The sequence below is a fragment of the Podarcis raffonei genome, chromosome 16 (assembly GCF_027172205.1).
Source record: "Podarcis raffonei isolate rPodRaf1 chromosome 16, rPodRaf1.pri, whole genome shotgun sequence".
NCBI lineage: Eukaryota > Metazoa > Chordata > Lepidosauria > Squamata > Lacertidae > Podarcis > Podarcis raffonei.
This window is the reverse complement of record NC_070617.1, coordinates 40,676,102-40,693,836: the sequence shown is the minus strand read 5'-3', so window position 1 is coordinate 40,693,836 and position 17,735 is coordinate 40,676,102. Positions and strand designations below refer to the sequence as shown.

General features: G+C 45.6%; 1 protein-coding gene across 1 annotated transcript in view; it reads right to left on the bottom strand.

Annotated features, from left to right (window-relative positions):
- AACS (acetoacetyl-CoA synthetase) overlaps positions 1-11,540 on the bottom strand; it is a 58,860-nt gene extending 47,320 nt beyond the window's left edge. Inside the window, exons 1-3 of the mRNA XM_053368333.1 lie at positions 11,345-11,540; positions 6,493-6,596; positions 1,857-1,977 (exon numbers count right to left, since the gene is read on the bottom strand). Of these exons, the coding sequence (XP_053224308.1) occupies positions 1,857-1,977; positions 6,493-6,596; positions 11,345-11,462 (343 nt within the window). The 5' untranslated portion in view covers positions 11,463-11,540. The remainder of the gene's footprint in view (positions 1-1,856; positions 1,978-6,492; positions 6,597-11,344) is intronic.
- Positions 11,541-17,735: the final 6,195 nt, after the last annotated feature.

Genomic DNA, 17,735 nt, shown 5'->3' with positions numbered 1-17,735 from the left:
AAGCACATGGCTACCTGTCACAACCCCACCCAGTAATCCTGGGAACTGTAGCTTGTTACAGGTGGTGTGAGGGGTCAACCACAGTTCCCAGGATCCTTTAGGGGGAAGCCGCATGCTTTAAGTGTGTGATGCAGAGGTGACCCAAGTCCCACAAGGCTGCGTGACTCCACCTACCACCCCAGGAAGTACAGTCTCCTGCTCCCACTGGGCTCCTGAGCCAGCAGGGAGACTTTCCAGCAGCAGCACCAATAGGGTGGCAACCAAAGTAGCATCCAGGACCAGCCCAAGTTCAGAGTCCAAAACTAAAGGTCAGGCAAGAGGCAGAACAGTCCACAGTCAGGGTCCAAGCTAGCGACCAAAACAGAGGACTGGGCATTTCTCCAGATGGGGCGGGTTTCCACCTTCACCCTGGCTTGGGACCCATTTGGCCTTGATGTCAGAAGCCAAACCCATCCTGGCTGGGGGTGGTCCCTCATGGGCCTCGTCAGAGGATCCCAGCTCCTCACCCCCAGGTGGCACCTGTCCTAGCCTGCTTGGTCTTTCTCTCAGGAGAACCCCCCTAGCTGAGACATGACATATGGCCTGACTGCCACCAATTGCCCCTGTGAAGTAGGATCGTTGAGTTGGAAGGCTCCTCAAAGGCCATCTAGACCAAGCCCCCGTGCAGAAAGGCCACCGTCCCGCAGCAACCTTGGTAAGTGGTCATCTGCTGGGCTGCAACCCTTAAAAGATTCGGAACTGGCGTGCCTAGGCAGGTTTCATGGGATTATTTGCAAGTCTGCATTAAGATGAAGACTCATCCAAAAAACCTGTCACCATCCGTGATGGGTTAATGGCAGCCTTTGCCAACCTGATGTGCCCTCAATTGGGCAGCTGGAACTGGTGGGAGCCAGAGTTCAGCAGCACCTGAAGGGCACCAGGCCGAGAAACACAGAGTTACAGGAAGGAAAAAGGAAGCAGTGCCCCCAAGAAATTGTGGGAACTAGGAGTTCTGCAAACAGGCTGGTTACTTAAGACAACAAGTCTCCAGCAGGTGGGAGAAAAAGCCCCGAGGGGAGAGCAGGTTAGGCAAAGGGCTGCCTGACAAACTAGTTTGGGACGATTGCAATCTCTCTACAAAGCCTGCAGGGCAGGAAAGAGTCTCTATGGCAGTAGGAAGCGTTTGGCAACAAGGGGAAGCCCAGAGCAAGTCTGCCCAACAGACACACTGCCAGGCTAATCAATATACCCCCCCCAAAAAAATTGGCCTGATTATTTCAACACTCCATGAAATGGGCTGCAAGTCAAGCAGATAAAAAGAGAGAGAAAAGGGAGTACAAATTCAACTAAGAAGAGTCTTCCAGAGGCAAAAATTACAGTGGTACCTCGGGTTAAGAACTTAATTCGTTCTGGAGGTCCATTCTTAACCTGAAACTGTTCTTAACCTGAAGCACCACTTTAACTAATGGGACCTCCTGCTGCCGCCGCTGCACGATTCCTGTTCTCATCCTGAAGCAAAGTTCTTAACCTGAGGTACTATTTCTGGGTTAGCGGAGTCTGTAACCTGAAGCATCTGTAATCTGAAGCTTCTGTAACCCGAGGTACCACTATATAGAAAGAAGTGTTTTGCAATGAAGAGAAATATTGGTAGAAGCACAAGGTTGACGGCTGCAAGTGATACTTCTCTGGCTGACTGTTGCTAATGTTTAGTTTACTGTTCTTTAATTGTATGAATGTGCTTGTTATTATAAATAAAGCACAATAAAATGACAGGGGCAGAAAATTGAGAGAGAGAGAGAGAGAGAGAGAGAGAGAGAGAGAGAGAGAGAGAAGAATCACAGGTGTCACAAGAGCAAAGATTCACAATGACTACTTACGTGCAGCATAGAGCGCAATTTTATCGTTTTCTTTGTGCTTTAAGAGGTTTTCTGCATAGTTCAACCTGCTGCCTTTAAACCACTCTGGAACATCTGCAATGCCCTTGGAAGGGTCAATCACCTGGTGGAAAAAAGGCCGGACATCCTTAGGAAAGAAGAGCTTCATGGTCCTATCTGCTACTGGGGCGGAGAAGAGTTCCCACACTCCAAAATCCAGGCTGGCTTGTTTCCCCATTACCAGAATCCCACGTGAGAGACCTCCGTGCCTCAAGGCCCACACTGCTTCAGGCATCTTCACTGCTACACAGCCTCTCTCAGTCTGTGGCCTCCCTGACATTGGGGCTCCTGGCAGCCCCAGCCAGCAAAGCCAACAGGACAAAGCTTTAGTTGTCTAGTTAGCAAGTTTTCTTACCTGCCCTTCACACGAGGTCCCAGGCCAGCTTAAACAAAAACTACCATTTTAAGACAGATTATTAAAAGAATACTGCTTCTATTTTAAAACACACAAAGCCTTTCCAAAACTGAACAGAGTGATATAAATTCCGCAAGGGATGATAGGAGCTTCACTCTGACAGCATCTGGAGGTTGACAGGTTGGAAGAAGGCTGGTCTAGGGTTGCCTCATCCCCTTAAAAAGTCTCGTTCCAAAGTTGCCCCTTTTTTATCTCGCATTCAGTCATTTGGCCCCAACCATGGAAATGGTTGCTTGCCCTGCAGTGGGGGGATAGCAAGCAACCATTACAAAAGCCCCACTTTTGCCCTGATTCCGCCTTCAGGGCTGTGAACTGGACACTAACAGCCTGACCCACAGCTTGGGCCCCATACTCACTATACAGTTAAAAGCAGTATCGTGCCGTGTTAAACTGTCATGGCTTCCTGCCACCGACCAGGCAAAAATCCTGTAGTTTCTTCAGGGTGCTGAGTGTTGTTAGAGGACCCCCACCCTATTCCCCTGACAGAGTTCCATGAGAAGAGGGCAAGGCTGTAGTTAAGGCGGGGGCGGCTAGCCATGTTCTCAGCCCTGGGTGAAGCCTCTAGAGGGGCACCAGTGAGGCTCCCAGCTTGCGGGGGGGGGTGTCCTCTGACCATGCCCCTCCTTGTGGCTGCTGAGCACCAGAGGGACGTTCATTTGCAAGGGGAAGCAGGAAAACCTTCCTCTCCCCCCCCCCCATCTGTTTCTGGAACTTGTGTGTGAAAGAGAAATCCGAGAGAAGGTTGCTCTCCAAGCAAAGTTGAAAAGGGAAAGTTTTGTGGCTTTCTTTCTTCTTCTTTTGCTTCCCTCAACATCTCAGAGATCAATTAAAAGTGGTGAAGAGATCAGAACAACACCTCCTGCCCTTTTTGGGAACAGAAGCACTTTGGAGTATTGCTTGCTTGTGTCTTCTCTCTCTCTCTCTCTCTCTCTCTCTGTGTGTGTGTGTGTGTGTTTGGATCTAGAGGACAACATACATGTTTACACCATGTGAATACATAAAGAGGGCACTGCTGCATACAATCAGCTACAAAAACTGAGTCCTCTTTATTCTGAAAATAAAATACCTGTAATGAAAGAAATATGATGCTGAAATATGAAGCACTTTGTATTTATCCCTTCTTGTAATTTGGAAGGAAAATGTAGCCAATCCACGTCAAATTCTTTAATTGCAATGGCTCAGCAGCCAGCATTTTTAAAAGAAAACTTGTTAAGTATTTATTCATTTTATTCCTTAGACTCGCAGGCATGGCCAAACTTGGCCCTCCAGATGTTTTGGGACTACAATTCCCATCATCCCTGATCACTGGTCCTGTTAAGATAGGGATGATGGGAGCTGTACTCCCAAAACATCTGGAGGGCCAAGTTTGGCCATGCCTGCCTTAGAGTCTTAAACTGCATGCCTTTACTACTCAGAAGTAAGTCCCACTGAATTCAATGGAGTTTACTCCCAGGTAAGTGTGTAAAGATTCTGCAATCTTATACTGCAATCTTAAGCATTTTTACTTAGAAGTAAGTCCCACTGAATTCAATAGGACTCTCTAGCATGTGCCTGATAATTATCACAGTTTCTATTATTTATTATTAATTATTATTATTATTATTATTATTATTATTATTATTATTATTATTACATACAGTCATAATGCTTCTTAGAATTCATCAAAAGATCTATTACTCTCTGAGAAGATCTACTTAAGGTTGAATGATATATACACAGACAATTTTACTATTTGGAGAGACTATCTCTTCTCCAGCCTATTTCAAACTACTTTGTATGCCCTTTATGAACAAACGTGTTGAGTTTGTGTGTGTGTGTGTGTGTGTGTACACACACAAACACACGTGGGGGTGTACGACAAACTCGGTCTTTGCCCCAGGTGACAGAAAGCCTAGTTTCAGCCCTGGAAGAGGGGCTGACTATTAAACCATCACTCTGGGAACTGTAGCTCTGGGAAGGGAATAGGGGCCTCCTAACATCACTCAATACCCTTAAACTACAGCTCCCAGGATTCTCTGAGGTTATACACCTGTGCTTTAAATGTATAGTGCAGAGGGGGGCCCAGCCTCCAACTGAAAGGCCTTCACTTCAGTTTTCTTTCTCCTGCATAAGCCCAGAAAAGAGAAAAGGGTTCCCCATCTCTCCCCAATATTCTTGTGTTTCACTTTGACGTGGTGGACCGGATTGACAACTGGCATCTCTCCACATGCAATGCACCACCTAATCTTGCTGCCAGCGCAAGCCAGGATTGCGCTGGTGCTTGAGACAGAAGGATGAACTTGACTCCATTCTTAGTCAGGCAAAAATCTCTCACATCACTTGCTACAGGGCATCGTTTTAACTCAAATTGCTCACTGGCCCACCTGCAAAACCAGTTCCACAGACAGGACTTTCTCACCTACATGTCCTCCCTCATTTTGGGAACTCAAACCCTGTCCCCAAAAGGATAGAGGACTCACCCCATATGTCCTGTTTCTTTCTTTTGTTAAACATTTTTATTGGTTTTTAAATACAAATACAATAACCGTTAAACACTTAACCAGCAGTACATCTAAGGGTGCTTGTTTTAACCATTGTCTTTACACATACACATTCAACATTCAAACATATTACTTAATGTAACCTCTCCACTGAGAAAAATATCCCATTTATTAAATGTGGTTTGAAGATCCACTTGCATCAGATTGCTTATAGCAGATCTGATGCTGTTTTAAAATTAAAGGTCACACTGATTTTTTAGTATGAGTGGTTACTTCACTGCTGCTTTTAAACTGTGTTCTTGAACTGTTTAATTAGATTCTATAGATTGTTTGGCTTGGCTCAAATATATTAAATTTTCAAAACTGTATCATGAACGCAATATAAAATATGAAACAAGAAAGAAAATTGTACAAAACAGAAAACCAAGGTTCACATCCATTACCTCATAAAACAAAGAATGTTATCAAGAGACTACACAATGAATTAGATGCTATAGCAAAAAACCAACCTGATACAGAGAGAATACAAAAAAAAAAATTATAAATACCAAATAAAGCCATATTTCATCAGTACTTGCCATCCCTGTGCTTGGCCTGTCATATAAGTAACATATGGTTGCCAAATGGAGACAAAATCCAGAAGTTTAGCTGTACCCAAGATACATGTAATCTATGAGTCAATCTCTCAGAAATGAGAATAAACTTTACATTATTGAACAAAATGTTTACAGAAAAGCCTGATTACTTCTTCTAGACCTGTGATATGGTCAAACAAGCTAATAGAAAAAAAATAAGAGGTTTATATCTTAAATCCATATTTGATCCATCAAAAACTGATAAAAGACACAGTTTTTTAACTACTGTTTTTAAGCCTATGGTATATTATTGAAATGTGCATTTTGATGCAAAGCACCTGGAGGGTGGTTGCTTTGAAAGGCAGCCATGAAATGTTTTATATACGTAAAACACTGCATGAAAAACTTGTTCTCTGCCACTGATCCATGCATGCCCCACTGTCACTGCTGGTCTCTTTAACCTCAGGGGCAGGCGGGGAAAACCTTCGGCCCACAGGTGCTGCTGAACTACAACTCCCACCAGCAGTTTTCCCCTTGTGCTTTGCTTTGCAGGCACAGCTCCAAGCCTTTGCCCCACCTGGTCTTTAGCACTAAATCAGAACACTCCGTGGAAAAGCCTATTGCCCTTTGCTCCAATTCAGCGCTAAACTGCAGGTTTCCCCAGTGGAAAGCGGTGGGGCAAATGGGGGTATGAAAGAATTCTTAGTCACTTAGCAAAATACTTGTTCCACTGGTGAAATGTTTTGCACTTGTGGAACACTGTTGTACAAGTAGGTTGTGGTTAACTTTGTCACACAATGTGTTTCTACTGTTGTGCAACTGTTGCACTGGATTTCTCTGTCGTGCAGCATTCAGACTCACACTTGCACTAGCAGAAAATGCTGGATGCAGTGCAAAATCTTTGAAATTAAAAACTGTGCTTTAATCATTACTCATGTGTGTGTGTGCGTGCACGCGCAGGCGTGTATATCTGTTTGGTGTATTTTAGCTGTGCTTTAGCTACAATTTTATTATGTGCACTGCTTCTAAGAGCCTTTAGACTGAGCGGCTTGAAAATCCTTCCAAATAATAATAAATAAAGCAAGAGGATCAGATCCCTAATGGCTTACCTCATCATAAAGGCGGGAGAAGACAATCCCACTAAACTTCCAAAATTCTGCCCAGAAATCTGCATAGTGATTCACCGACCAATGGTACAATTCATTGTAGTTGGCTGTAGGGTAAATATAGACATCTTTATTTCAATGATAATCTATAACACAATGTGCAAGTGATCTGCAGCCTAAGATTTGGCTGCCTAAGGTTAATTGTTTCAGATTTTGCCATTTTGTTGTTATTGGGCTGTTTCCAATTTTATTCTGTTTTATTTTGATAGGACACAAAAATATTGTATGTGTGTGCCCTATCTTCTTATAAACCGCTTTGGCTATCCTACAGAAAAGCGGGATATAAATATGAATCTTACTTCTTATTGGGACGTATGAGGAGTTAGGGGAGGAGTAGTACTATCTGGTGGGGGGCTTGCCATGTTCCTTCTGGGGTGGTCTGTCCACCCTGGTTCATTTAGTTCAGTATTGTCTCTACACTGAACAAACCTCTGGTCCCCACCCTGCACTCAGCTCTCACCTGTGGCTCCTAGAAGCTTGCAACAGTGGCCACACTCTGGGAAATGGCTTTGACTGGCCAGCTAATCCAGGTGTGAGTAGCTGATGGGTCTCAAACCCTCAGTGACTTAGGGACTTCCCCTGCATAAGAAGACAGGCTCTGGAGGATTGAGTGGACAAGACCAAGAGTGGGTTGAATGGTCAAGAAGGCGGTTTCTGCACGTGCTGTAGAGGGAAATGCGGGGCAGATGGGGCTCATCAACCACCTAGGACAAAGAAAGCTCTGATCCCAAACCTCTGCTGCCTTGCGGGGTATCTTTGGGTGAAGAAAAGGCTCAGGAACAAACCCCACACAAATCCCAAGTGCTCATACTGCTTTAAATGTATGTGATTAGTGAGAAGGTCCTTTCCCTGCCCAACTCAGGGCCAATCGATATAGTGCATTATGATAGCCCCCAATAACTGGGCAATTAGTCAATGAGAGAACTCCTAGCCCAAGCCACAGACTGAGGTGCTAATTGTCTTTGGGCAAGGAGTCACATAGGAATTTACCTTATGCTACGTAAGAACACTGGTTCATCTAGGTCCATGGTGTCTCTACAGTAACTCTCCAGAGTTTCAGATAGGAGCTTTTAGCTAGCCCTAGCTGGAGACGCCAGGCCACCACAAGACTTCACCACTTCACAATTCCAATCATGGCTGAACTGGGAAAGCCACCAGCTTCTTTCTCTCTTCTTCAATAAGTCATTAGCTCCCATATTTGCTTGCTGAGAAATGGTTAATATTGCCTTCTCCCGTCAAGACACCTGAGGATCTTATGGAAATCAAGCAGGACCCTGTGCCCTTAGCCATCATAAAAGGCGGAGGTCAAACAAACAACCCTTTTGCTGTTTTCCTAGGGAGCAAAAAGCTAGAGAAGGTGGACTCTAGGGTGGGGGCAGGACAATTAATCTTCGGCTCTGATGGTCCAGGTCCGCCAAAGAGCCAACCTCCACATTTGTGGGCCTTCAACCTGCTAAATACGAAGCACAAACAGAAGATGCTAATTTACTCAGTGAAATGAAGAGGAAAGATGCTACAGAGATGAAAAAGCAAACAGGGTTTTGAGAAGTGGAGCTCAAAATGAGCTCATCACCCAGAGGCCACCAGGCTGTCCTCACACTGCCTGAAAATGACACGACAGTTTTAACATAGTTTTAAGGCCATGGTTTAATGAAGAAGCAGAGAGAAACAGCAGCCCTCCACTTCGGATGGCAGGTTTTGGGTGCCACGGACATTGCATTGGCTCTTGAAGACACACCACTTTAGACAAGCATTCTCCTGACCCAAACTTCCTGTTTTAATTGCTGTTTTTACCGTTGAACTGTTTTAATGGTAGTGTGCTATTGCACACTTTAATTGTGGGTGTTTATTTTAATGTTCTGGTGGAACTGCTTTATTGAGTATTCTAATTATGTGTGCTTATCTTTCTCATAATTGGTTTTAAAACCAGTAAACCTCTAAAAAGCCACTTTGGTAAGTAAGCAGTATACGATATACAGTGGTACCTCGGGATGCGAACGGGATCCGTTCTGGAGCCCTGTTCACATCCAGAAGCAAATGTAACTAGCAAAAGCACGTCTGCGCGCGCCGCTTTTCGCCGCTTCTGCGCATGCACGTGACATCATTTTGAGCGTCTGCGCATGCGTGAGCAGCGAAACCCAGAAGTAATGCGCTCCGTTACTTCCGGGTTGCCACGGAGCGCAACTTGAATGCGCTCAACATGAAGCATATTCAACCCGAGGTATGACTGTAATACAAATGCCATAATGTGGCATATGGACAGATCTGGACCAGGGCAGAATCCACTGCAAAGCCCATTGGAAGAAGAGCAAGTTCTTGTCCGATTCCGCTCACTTTAAAAGGGTTTGCACAGAATAGCTTCCCACTAGATTGTGAAGGGAAGGGCTGTAGCCCAGTGAGAGAGCATCTGCTTTGCATGCAGAAGGCCTCAGATTCAATCCCCAGCATCTTGAGGTAGGGCTAGCAATATCCTCTGCTTGAAACCCTGGAAAGCCCTGCCAGTCAGTGTAGAGCCACTGTGAGTTGGCAGCCGTCCGTCTGGAGAGACAATGAAGTGCACCTCCAGGGATGAAGTCAAACTGCTGCAGTAGCAGCACCCAGGTGACCTATCTGGGGCACAAGCCTGGGCAGTGTGCCTGGAGGTCCTGGGCTGCCTAGATGACAAGCCCCCCCCCCCGGCCTGGCTGATGTGGTCCAAAGGAAAGCAGAGCAATACATGTGACACCAGCTTGGCTGCAGGAGCTGCTGGAAGGAGGAACACAAGATGCCATCCAACCGCCTTAGGGACTCCACTCCAGATTTGTGTAGGGTTTACTCACTAGTCTATACTACTCCCGAAGATATCCTGCAAGACAGTAGAGGTTTGGGATCAGAGCTTTCCTTCTCCTAGGTGGGCTAAGCTTCCCAGGTTGACAAGCCCCATCTGCCCCGCATTTCCCTCTACAGCACGTGCAGAAACCGCCTTCTTGACCATACAACCCACTCTTGGTCTTGACCATACAACCCACTCTTGTTAAATATTTATTTTATGTATATCCCACCTTTCCTTCAAAGGTCTCAAGGTGGTGTACACACCTCTCCTCCTTTCCATTTTATCCTCACAACAACCCTGTGAGGTAGGTTAGGCCCTGGGGCAGAACTGGCCCAAATCACCCAGTGAGTGGGGATTTGAATCCAAGTCTCCCAGATCCCAGTCCAGCACTATGGGTGGGTGGGGGTGCTGCCCTGCCATGACAAGATCAGCCACCTTCCCCCACAAAAGTTAACGGAGCAAAGGTGCACCCACTGAAGCTTAAGAGACTTAGACCTTCCCTCCACCATGATGACAAAAGCATTGTTGAATCTTTGGCCTTCAATACTGTGCCCCCCACTTTAATATCACGTTTATATTTGTTGGTTGCTTTTCTCACAGAACGACCCAAAGCTGCAGCCAAGGCTGAGCAAGATGATAGTTTAGCCAGCAGCTCCCGTTAGGACAGCTAAACCACAGCTTAGGTCTCTATACGGGGGGTGTTGTTGGCTTGTTTTGTTCTGGTTTTTATTATGTACTTTGTGGTCTTATTCTGTATTTTATATGCCATGAACAACCCTGAGATCTTCAGGTGAAATACAAATTTAATAAATAAAATTAAAATTAAATATCACTGTTATCAGATACTTAAAATATTGGCCCATGTATTATGAGTCCCTTCAGTACAGGCAAGGCCATTGGTGACTAGAGTTAAGTTGCCCATCACCAGAAAAACAGAACAGAACTGTTTGCCCAAAGAAAACTCTCTTTTCAGTTACCTGGTAACACGGTTGTCACATCTACATTTATCACTGTGAATCTTTAAAAAAAAAAAAATCTCTGGGGGAAATTGTTCCAAAGAAAATTGGAGAGGGAGACTGAATACCTGAATAAATAAATATTTTCAGGTGCCCAGCTTCCCTGTACTACACCCTTTATTGGAGCCAACAAATGCAGACAGGTGCAGGGTTCACATTTGTGACTGAACAAGACAGGAGAACCGCTGCAAGTCAAGGGCCTGGGATGGCTTTTCAACAATGACAGGTTCTCAGAATCTGTTGCCAGGCCTCAGGCCTACATGAGTGCAAGGGGGCGGCTGCTCAGCAGAAATGGGAAAATACTCTGCACATGCTCAGAGCATTATAAGCCCCATTTTTAATTCTTCACAACAGTTTCTTTAAAAGGGGCATGGGTCTGAGCTAGGAACAGAGATGCTAAGTCAGCACCATTAAAGTGAAATTGTCACGGCCAAATGCAGAAACGTCACTGAACGGAAGAGCACCCCCAACCAAGTGGTCGCCCAGGCCAGCCTTGAGATGCGCCCCAGATGCGCCTCGCCTCAGCCCCAGCCAGCCTGATGGGAGTTCTAGTCCAAGACATCTGTTGGCGGGCACCAGGTTGGCGGGCACTGCTCTGCCCAGCAGCTCACGGAAACCCCTAAGGCGGCGTCGAGGCAGCAGTCCGCCCCCCCCCAAGCCCTGCCACCCAGAGATAGACTTCCCCTGAAGGCGGAGGCTCCATTTCGCCCCAGTGGCCAAGTGGCCGGGGCGAGACCCGGCGCCCGACGAAGGAAAGATGCCCCGGCAACCCGCCCCGGGCGACGCTTCACCTGCGGGACGCTTCCTTCTGCCCCTCTGCGGCAGCCCCAGGAGCCAAGCCTCGCAGCCTCCCCGGCGGCTCTGCATCGCCGCCTGATGCCCAAGCCCCGGGCAGGCGCCCAGAGGGCAGCTTGCGCCCAAGCGCAAAGGCACCATCCCTGCAGCCCCAGCAGCAGCAGAGACTCACCCAGGGGAATCCCGTAAGCAGCAGCTACCGCCGCCCGGAACTGGTCCATATTGGTGTTGCGCTTGGAGTCCGGCTCCCACATCACCTGCGATTCCATGATCTCCGGCGCCCCAGACATGGCGAGGTCGCGCTTCGCTCAGGCAAGGGCTGCTGCTGCAACGCACCGGCTTGAAAGCCTGCTGCTTCCTCGCTGGGCGAGTGACTGGGGGGCTCCGCCTCCTGCAAGCAGCTTTTCAGGGACAGCTCACCTCCCGTTTCCCCGGTAAGCTTCCGCCAGGGCTGATGATGGAGGAGGAGAAGGAAAGAGTGCAGGCACGGAACTAGGTCTATTTTTCAATGCAAAAAAGGGCGGGGTATGGAAAGCGATGCATTCGCAGCAGCAGTAGCTGCCAAAGGGATTAGCGTAAATCTATCTATATGTATGTACGTTTAAAACCGGATCTATGACTGTAAGTATAAAAATTGTGCAATGCAATGTGTATATACACGCATATGCCTGTGCATCTCATGTACCTCTCTGTATGTGTGATGTATGCATATACACACACATCTACAGAAAAAGAGGTGCAAAAGATTTTAGCTTACACCTACCTCAACTTCTCTGTTGTTAATCAGAGACAGCTACAGCCAAAGTGAGTCCCATGGACTGCAAGAAGATCAAACGCATCCATTCTTAATGAAATCAGCCCTGAGTGCTCACTGGAAGGACAGATCCTGAAGCTGAGGCTCCAGTACTTTGGCCACCTCATGAGAAGAGAAGACTCCCTGGAGAAGACACTGATGTTGGGAAAGATGGAGGGCACAAGGAGAAGGGGGCGACAGAGGACGAGATGGTTGGATAGTGTTTTCGAGGTTACCAGCATGAGTTTGACCAAACTGCGGGAGGTAGTGGAGGACAGAGGTGCCTGGCGTGCTCTGGTCCATGGGGTCACGAAGAGTCGGACACGACTAAATGACTAAACAACAAAAACAGCCAAAGTAACAGTAAATACAAGCAAACCCGCCCCCCCAGTTGGGGAAGTTGGAATTAAAGGCAAGGGAGCTTTATTTAGGGCAGGCATAGGCAAACTCGGCCCTCCAGATGTTTTGGGACCACAATTCCCATCATCCCTGACCACTGGTCCTGTTAGCTAGGGATCGTGGGAGTTGTAGTCCCAAAAACATCTGGAGGGCTGAGTTTGCCTATGCCTGATTTAGGGCATTTCTTCTGCACTCCATGCTTACATTGGCTTTGGACCAGTTTAACTGATTACGGCTCTGCCCCCAAAAGAATTATAGGGATTGTAGTTTTGAAGGGATGTTTAAAGGGCTCAGATGGAGGCAGCCACCTTGCTGAAGTGAAACGCCTGGATGGGAGACCACCCTTGAAAGATGGAGCAGAAACAGAATTTCTAAAAATCCTATGAAAATATGCTATGTGGGATCGGTGGCAGCCTGGGTGGTGAGGCAGAGCCAGACTCCTGACACTGGGGTCACTGCTGCTTACCTGGACGGGGTGTGGTGGGCCAGGCAGGAGGGTGTATTCAATGCTAGTTCTGCTCAAAGTAAGGTTACCTGATTTTTTTCAATGAATCCGGGGACACTTTAAATAAATACTACATGTTCAGGACGTTGATGCTGCAGCGATGGCACTTTTACCCCTCTGGAAATGACTCCTAAGTAAGTGCAGCTTTAGAGATCTCAGAGTGTCCCCTTTCCCTTGTAAATGCATCTCCCAGTTTCCTCCTCAGATGCAAGAGTGACTTCAGGAGTGACTCAGCTGTCCTGCAGGTGCGCCCTCAGGCTCCAGGCTGAGTGTAAAGGTGAAGCAATATTAAGAAATAGTGTGTCTTTGCAGCTGCCAAATCTCCTGAAACCCAAATCCTTGACCACAGGGAGGTGAGATTATGAGCACAAGGATGAGCACACTGAGAGAGGCAGCAGAGCCTGGTGGCCCCAGTAATTTAATAGATATTGAGCCTCCTTTTCCTGATCTATTGTACTTTCACTTGGCCCTACAGGACAAAGTGAAGTGTGCTGAGAAATGGGGCGATTCAAACTTGAAAATGGGGAGAGAATCATAGACTCATAGAATTGCGGAGTTGGAAGGGACCCCAATGGTCATCTAGTCCAACCCCCTGCAACACAGAAATCTCTACTACAGTGGTACCTCAGGTTAAGTACTTAATACGTTCCGGAGGTCCGTAAACCTGAAACTGTTCTTAACCTGAAGCACCACTTTAGCCTATGGGACCTCCTGCTGCCACCGCGCCGCCGGAGCACAATTTCTGTTCTCATCCTGAAGCAAAGTTCTTAACCTGAAGCACTATTTCTGGGTTAGCGGAGTCTGTAACCTGAAGTGTATGTAACCTGAAGCATATGTAACCCGAGGTACCACTGTAAAGCATTCACGACAGATGGCCATCAGCCATGGATGCAAAACTCATGAATGGGGTCTGTGACAAAATAGCTTACGCCAACTTTTGGCTCCTTTCTATAAGATTTAACTCCTTCCCCTGAAGAACCTGAGGAAGATGCTAAAGCCCTGAGATTTTATGTTAAAACCAAGACCTGGAGACCCAGCCTCTGAGCATTCACAGAGTATCATTCCTACACCACAAATATGTACCTTTTCATACACATCTAAGTGGTTTGAGTGGGGAGGGTAATGAATGTAAAGGCAGGGAATGAGGTTTCCAGGATGATCTGACAACTCTCTCCCATGCTCCTCCTATTTGCTGTAGAATACCGGTAATAGTCAGACTGCTCTTCCTCTCTAGGCAGCAATGCTCTATGGTAGTGGCACCTAGACTATAGATGAAATTTTAGTCAATAATTACAAGGGATATGGAGTGAAACTGCAGCTAAGAACTCTGGAAGCTTTTCATGTGACCTAGATGGATTTTAATGTGTAGTTTCTCCTACCATGGTTGGCAGCCATCCTTCATGTCACCCCCCGCATGTGATGCCTTAGTACACAGATGTGCAGCATGGCAGAAAACACATGCATAAGAGCAAAGCGGTTGTCTCAAATACCCCCCTTGCTCCAGTTCTGACATTTGGCCAAGAGGATATATTTCTGGTTGGCCCAATAAAGTTCTGACTAGGTAACAACCTCATCTAAGAATGTGGCCAATATATTTACCTGCTGTTTGACAGATCAGGCTTTTTCTTGCACATGTCATGATCAAAGTGATCATCTGGTTAATTTTGTTATTAAATTTGCTTTATCTTGTTATTTTATGGCTTGTGTGTTTGAATCACTGCTGACTGTGATCCTTTTAGCACAGTTCTCTTAACAAACAGCTCAGTCATTTGGTGGGAGGGCAGATTAATCCCCTGTTTCAGCACACCACAGTCAGATTAAGCAGCCATTGGCTGACGCTTGACTGGTTCCACATCAGCCCAGCGCCAGAAGCATGCAACATCTAGGGAGCAAGGCAGAAGCTGACACAAGACCTGGCCAATTGCCTGAGATGTTGAAGAAACTCACCCCGGGAAGACCAATGAGCTGGAAAGCTGAAAGGAGGTGTGACCAATCAGAGAGGCAAGCTTGATGGTCGGGCAGAGGATGGTAAGCGCATGTATTTTGGTTCCCACATAGGCGGATGTGAAAAGGCAAGGCTGAGCACTCAGGGAGGTGTTTGCAATCACTTTGGCAGCAGTCACTGATTGCTGCAAAACACACACAACCCACTGAAGACAGAGGGAAGCAATAGACTTTTATTTCAACACAAGTCACACAGGTGGATGGATGTGAAAGGAGTACAGTGGTACCTCGGGTTAAGAACTTATTTTATTCTGGAGGTCCGTTCTAAACCTGAAATGGTTCTTAACCTGAGGTACCACTTTAGCTAATGGGGCCTCCCGCTGCCGCTGCGCCTCTGCCACATGATTTCTGTTCTCATCCTGAAGCAAAGTTCTTAACCCAAGGTACTATTTCTGGGTTAGCGGAGTCTGTAACCTGAAGCGTCTGTAACCTGAAGTGTCCGTAACCCGAGATACCACTGTATTTGGGGCCAACAGGGTATTAGCAAACACTGTTCAGTGGCTACTGATTGCAAGTACAGCCAGCTGAAGTCAAATAAAGAGAAACTTTATCATAAAGCAGGATGGCCAAGGTTGTGCCTGGCAAAGGAACAGAGACAGTATGACATAATGGTTGAAGCTTTAGACTAAGGTCAGAGAAACACAAGTTCTAATCCTCATTCTGCCACAAGCAAATATTGTATGGTGGCCTTGGAACTGTCAGTATATTTCATTCTAGCCTAACTCACGGGTGCAGGGGGGTTGGTTGGTGAGAATAAGATGGGAGGTCAGGGTAGAGAACCATGCACACTGCCCTTAGTTTCTTGGGGGAAAAGTCCTAAATAATAAGAACCTTGGTAGTTTACTGCCCAAGCCTATACATGTCTACTCAGAACTAAGTTCCATTAAATGTGGCTTACTCTCAGGGCAGTGTATATACGATTGCAGTCTTAGGCTTTATTCATTCCATTCATTAGTGCTTTCAGGTTCAAGCTCTCACATCACAACTTACAGAGAGAAATAAAAACACTAGAATATCAGACAGAAAATGATATGTTGAATGGATACAGGCAAATAGAAAAAATGGAATGATATCACCTAGGCTCCCTTAAGGTAAAGCAATAGCCAAACATTTTTAAGGTTCTTTTAGAATCCCGATCCAAAGCGAGCGGACTTCTACAGGCAATTATTTTATTAAATATGAAATGGAACAGAATTTTGTTTTGTTTTTAGATCCTATCTTTCCTCCAGTGAACTCAATACAGTACACATGGTTCACCCCCAACCTCATCTGGTGACTAGATCAGGGTCACCCAATGAGCTTCATATGGGATTTGAACCTGCGTCTCTTTGGCACTAATCAAAACACGTTAAGCCTTCCAAGGAACCCTTTCCACATATGTTTGACTGCTGAGGAACAACTCTGCATCTGTCTGTTTAATTCTTTTTACAAATTGCTGCCCATAAAATATATTGAAGCCATTACTTTCTGTACACCCAAGCAGGGTTTTACTACATATAGCCTGGTGCAGACTTTGTAGAATTGCAGAAAGGTTGGCTGCAGCACATCTCAAAGTGGACATCTCCTGAATGGTAAAAACATAGCTACTACTACTGTTGACAATTTCCTACCTTTCAATTGCTGGAGTACTATTAAAATGCAGGAAATTGTCAGTAATCTAGTTTATATTTTTTATCATCATGAGAGGGCATATTTTGATATATAATATTTTAGTATATAATATTTTAAAATATACAATGCCACCTGCATCTGCTTTGGAATAGTTTTAAAGATGCTTTTATTATTTTATTGCTTGTTGTGGCTACCTTGGGCTCCTTTGGAAGGCCAGGATATAAATTGAATAAATAATAAATCTGTCTCTCACATGTATCTGTTGCACTTGAAGTGCGAAGTATAAAATCCTTCCCTGACCAAAGCAGCAGGACATTAACAGATGATCAAGCATAGCTTTTAACCTCCTGAAAGTAGCTTTGTCAGTGTACGTGCAGCCAAGAGCATGTGTGCATGGTTACGCATTACTATTCTACCCCACATTGGGCGATGCTGATAGGGGATAGAATGGTAAAACAGTTGCCTGTGATCAGGACCCTAAACAGAGGTGGCACATTTCATGCAGCAGATTTTTGACATTTGCTGCTACAATAGCAAGCCCTCTGCCCACATCAAGGTGCATAGTAGCCTAAGTCAGCCAAATAATTTTGGCAACTGAGATAGAAAATTTCAGAAGTCCCTCTCTGGACAGTAGCACCACAAAAACAATACATTAAATCAACAACCATCTACTTCTGAGCAGAGGTGCATAGTATTATACTTTTAAATTCCAATCCTATACTCACCTAGGAATAAAAAGCACTGAAGCCTTTTCACTTACCTACCACCAGCTATTTTGGTAATTTTATTGATATCTTATATTCTGTTATGTTCCACACACTTATTGGTTTCTTTATGGACTTGTTTTGTTTGATATGATCAATGTTATTACAGGAAAACTCAATAAAACATTTAAATTAAAAAAGCTATAACTGAAGTAGTTAATTCTGACCTTTGAGTAGATATGTTTAGAATTGCACTGTTAAGATGAAATCCTGCATGTACTTACCTAAGAGTAAGCCCTGATTAAATCAGTGAGGCTGACTTCTGAGTCATGTAAGATTGCATGGATTGGCTGCAGTCAGTCCTATACTCTTTTATCTGGGAATGCGTGTCAATTAAGACAGTGGGGCTTACTTTTGAGTAGACATGCAAAGAATTGCACTGAAATCCTGTACCCACTTGCTTGGGAATAAACCCTGAATCAGCACGGTTTATTTCTGATAACATCTACTGTATCCACTTATCTGAAAATAAATGCCATTATTCTGA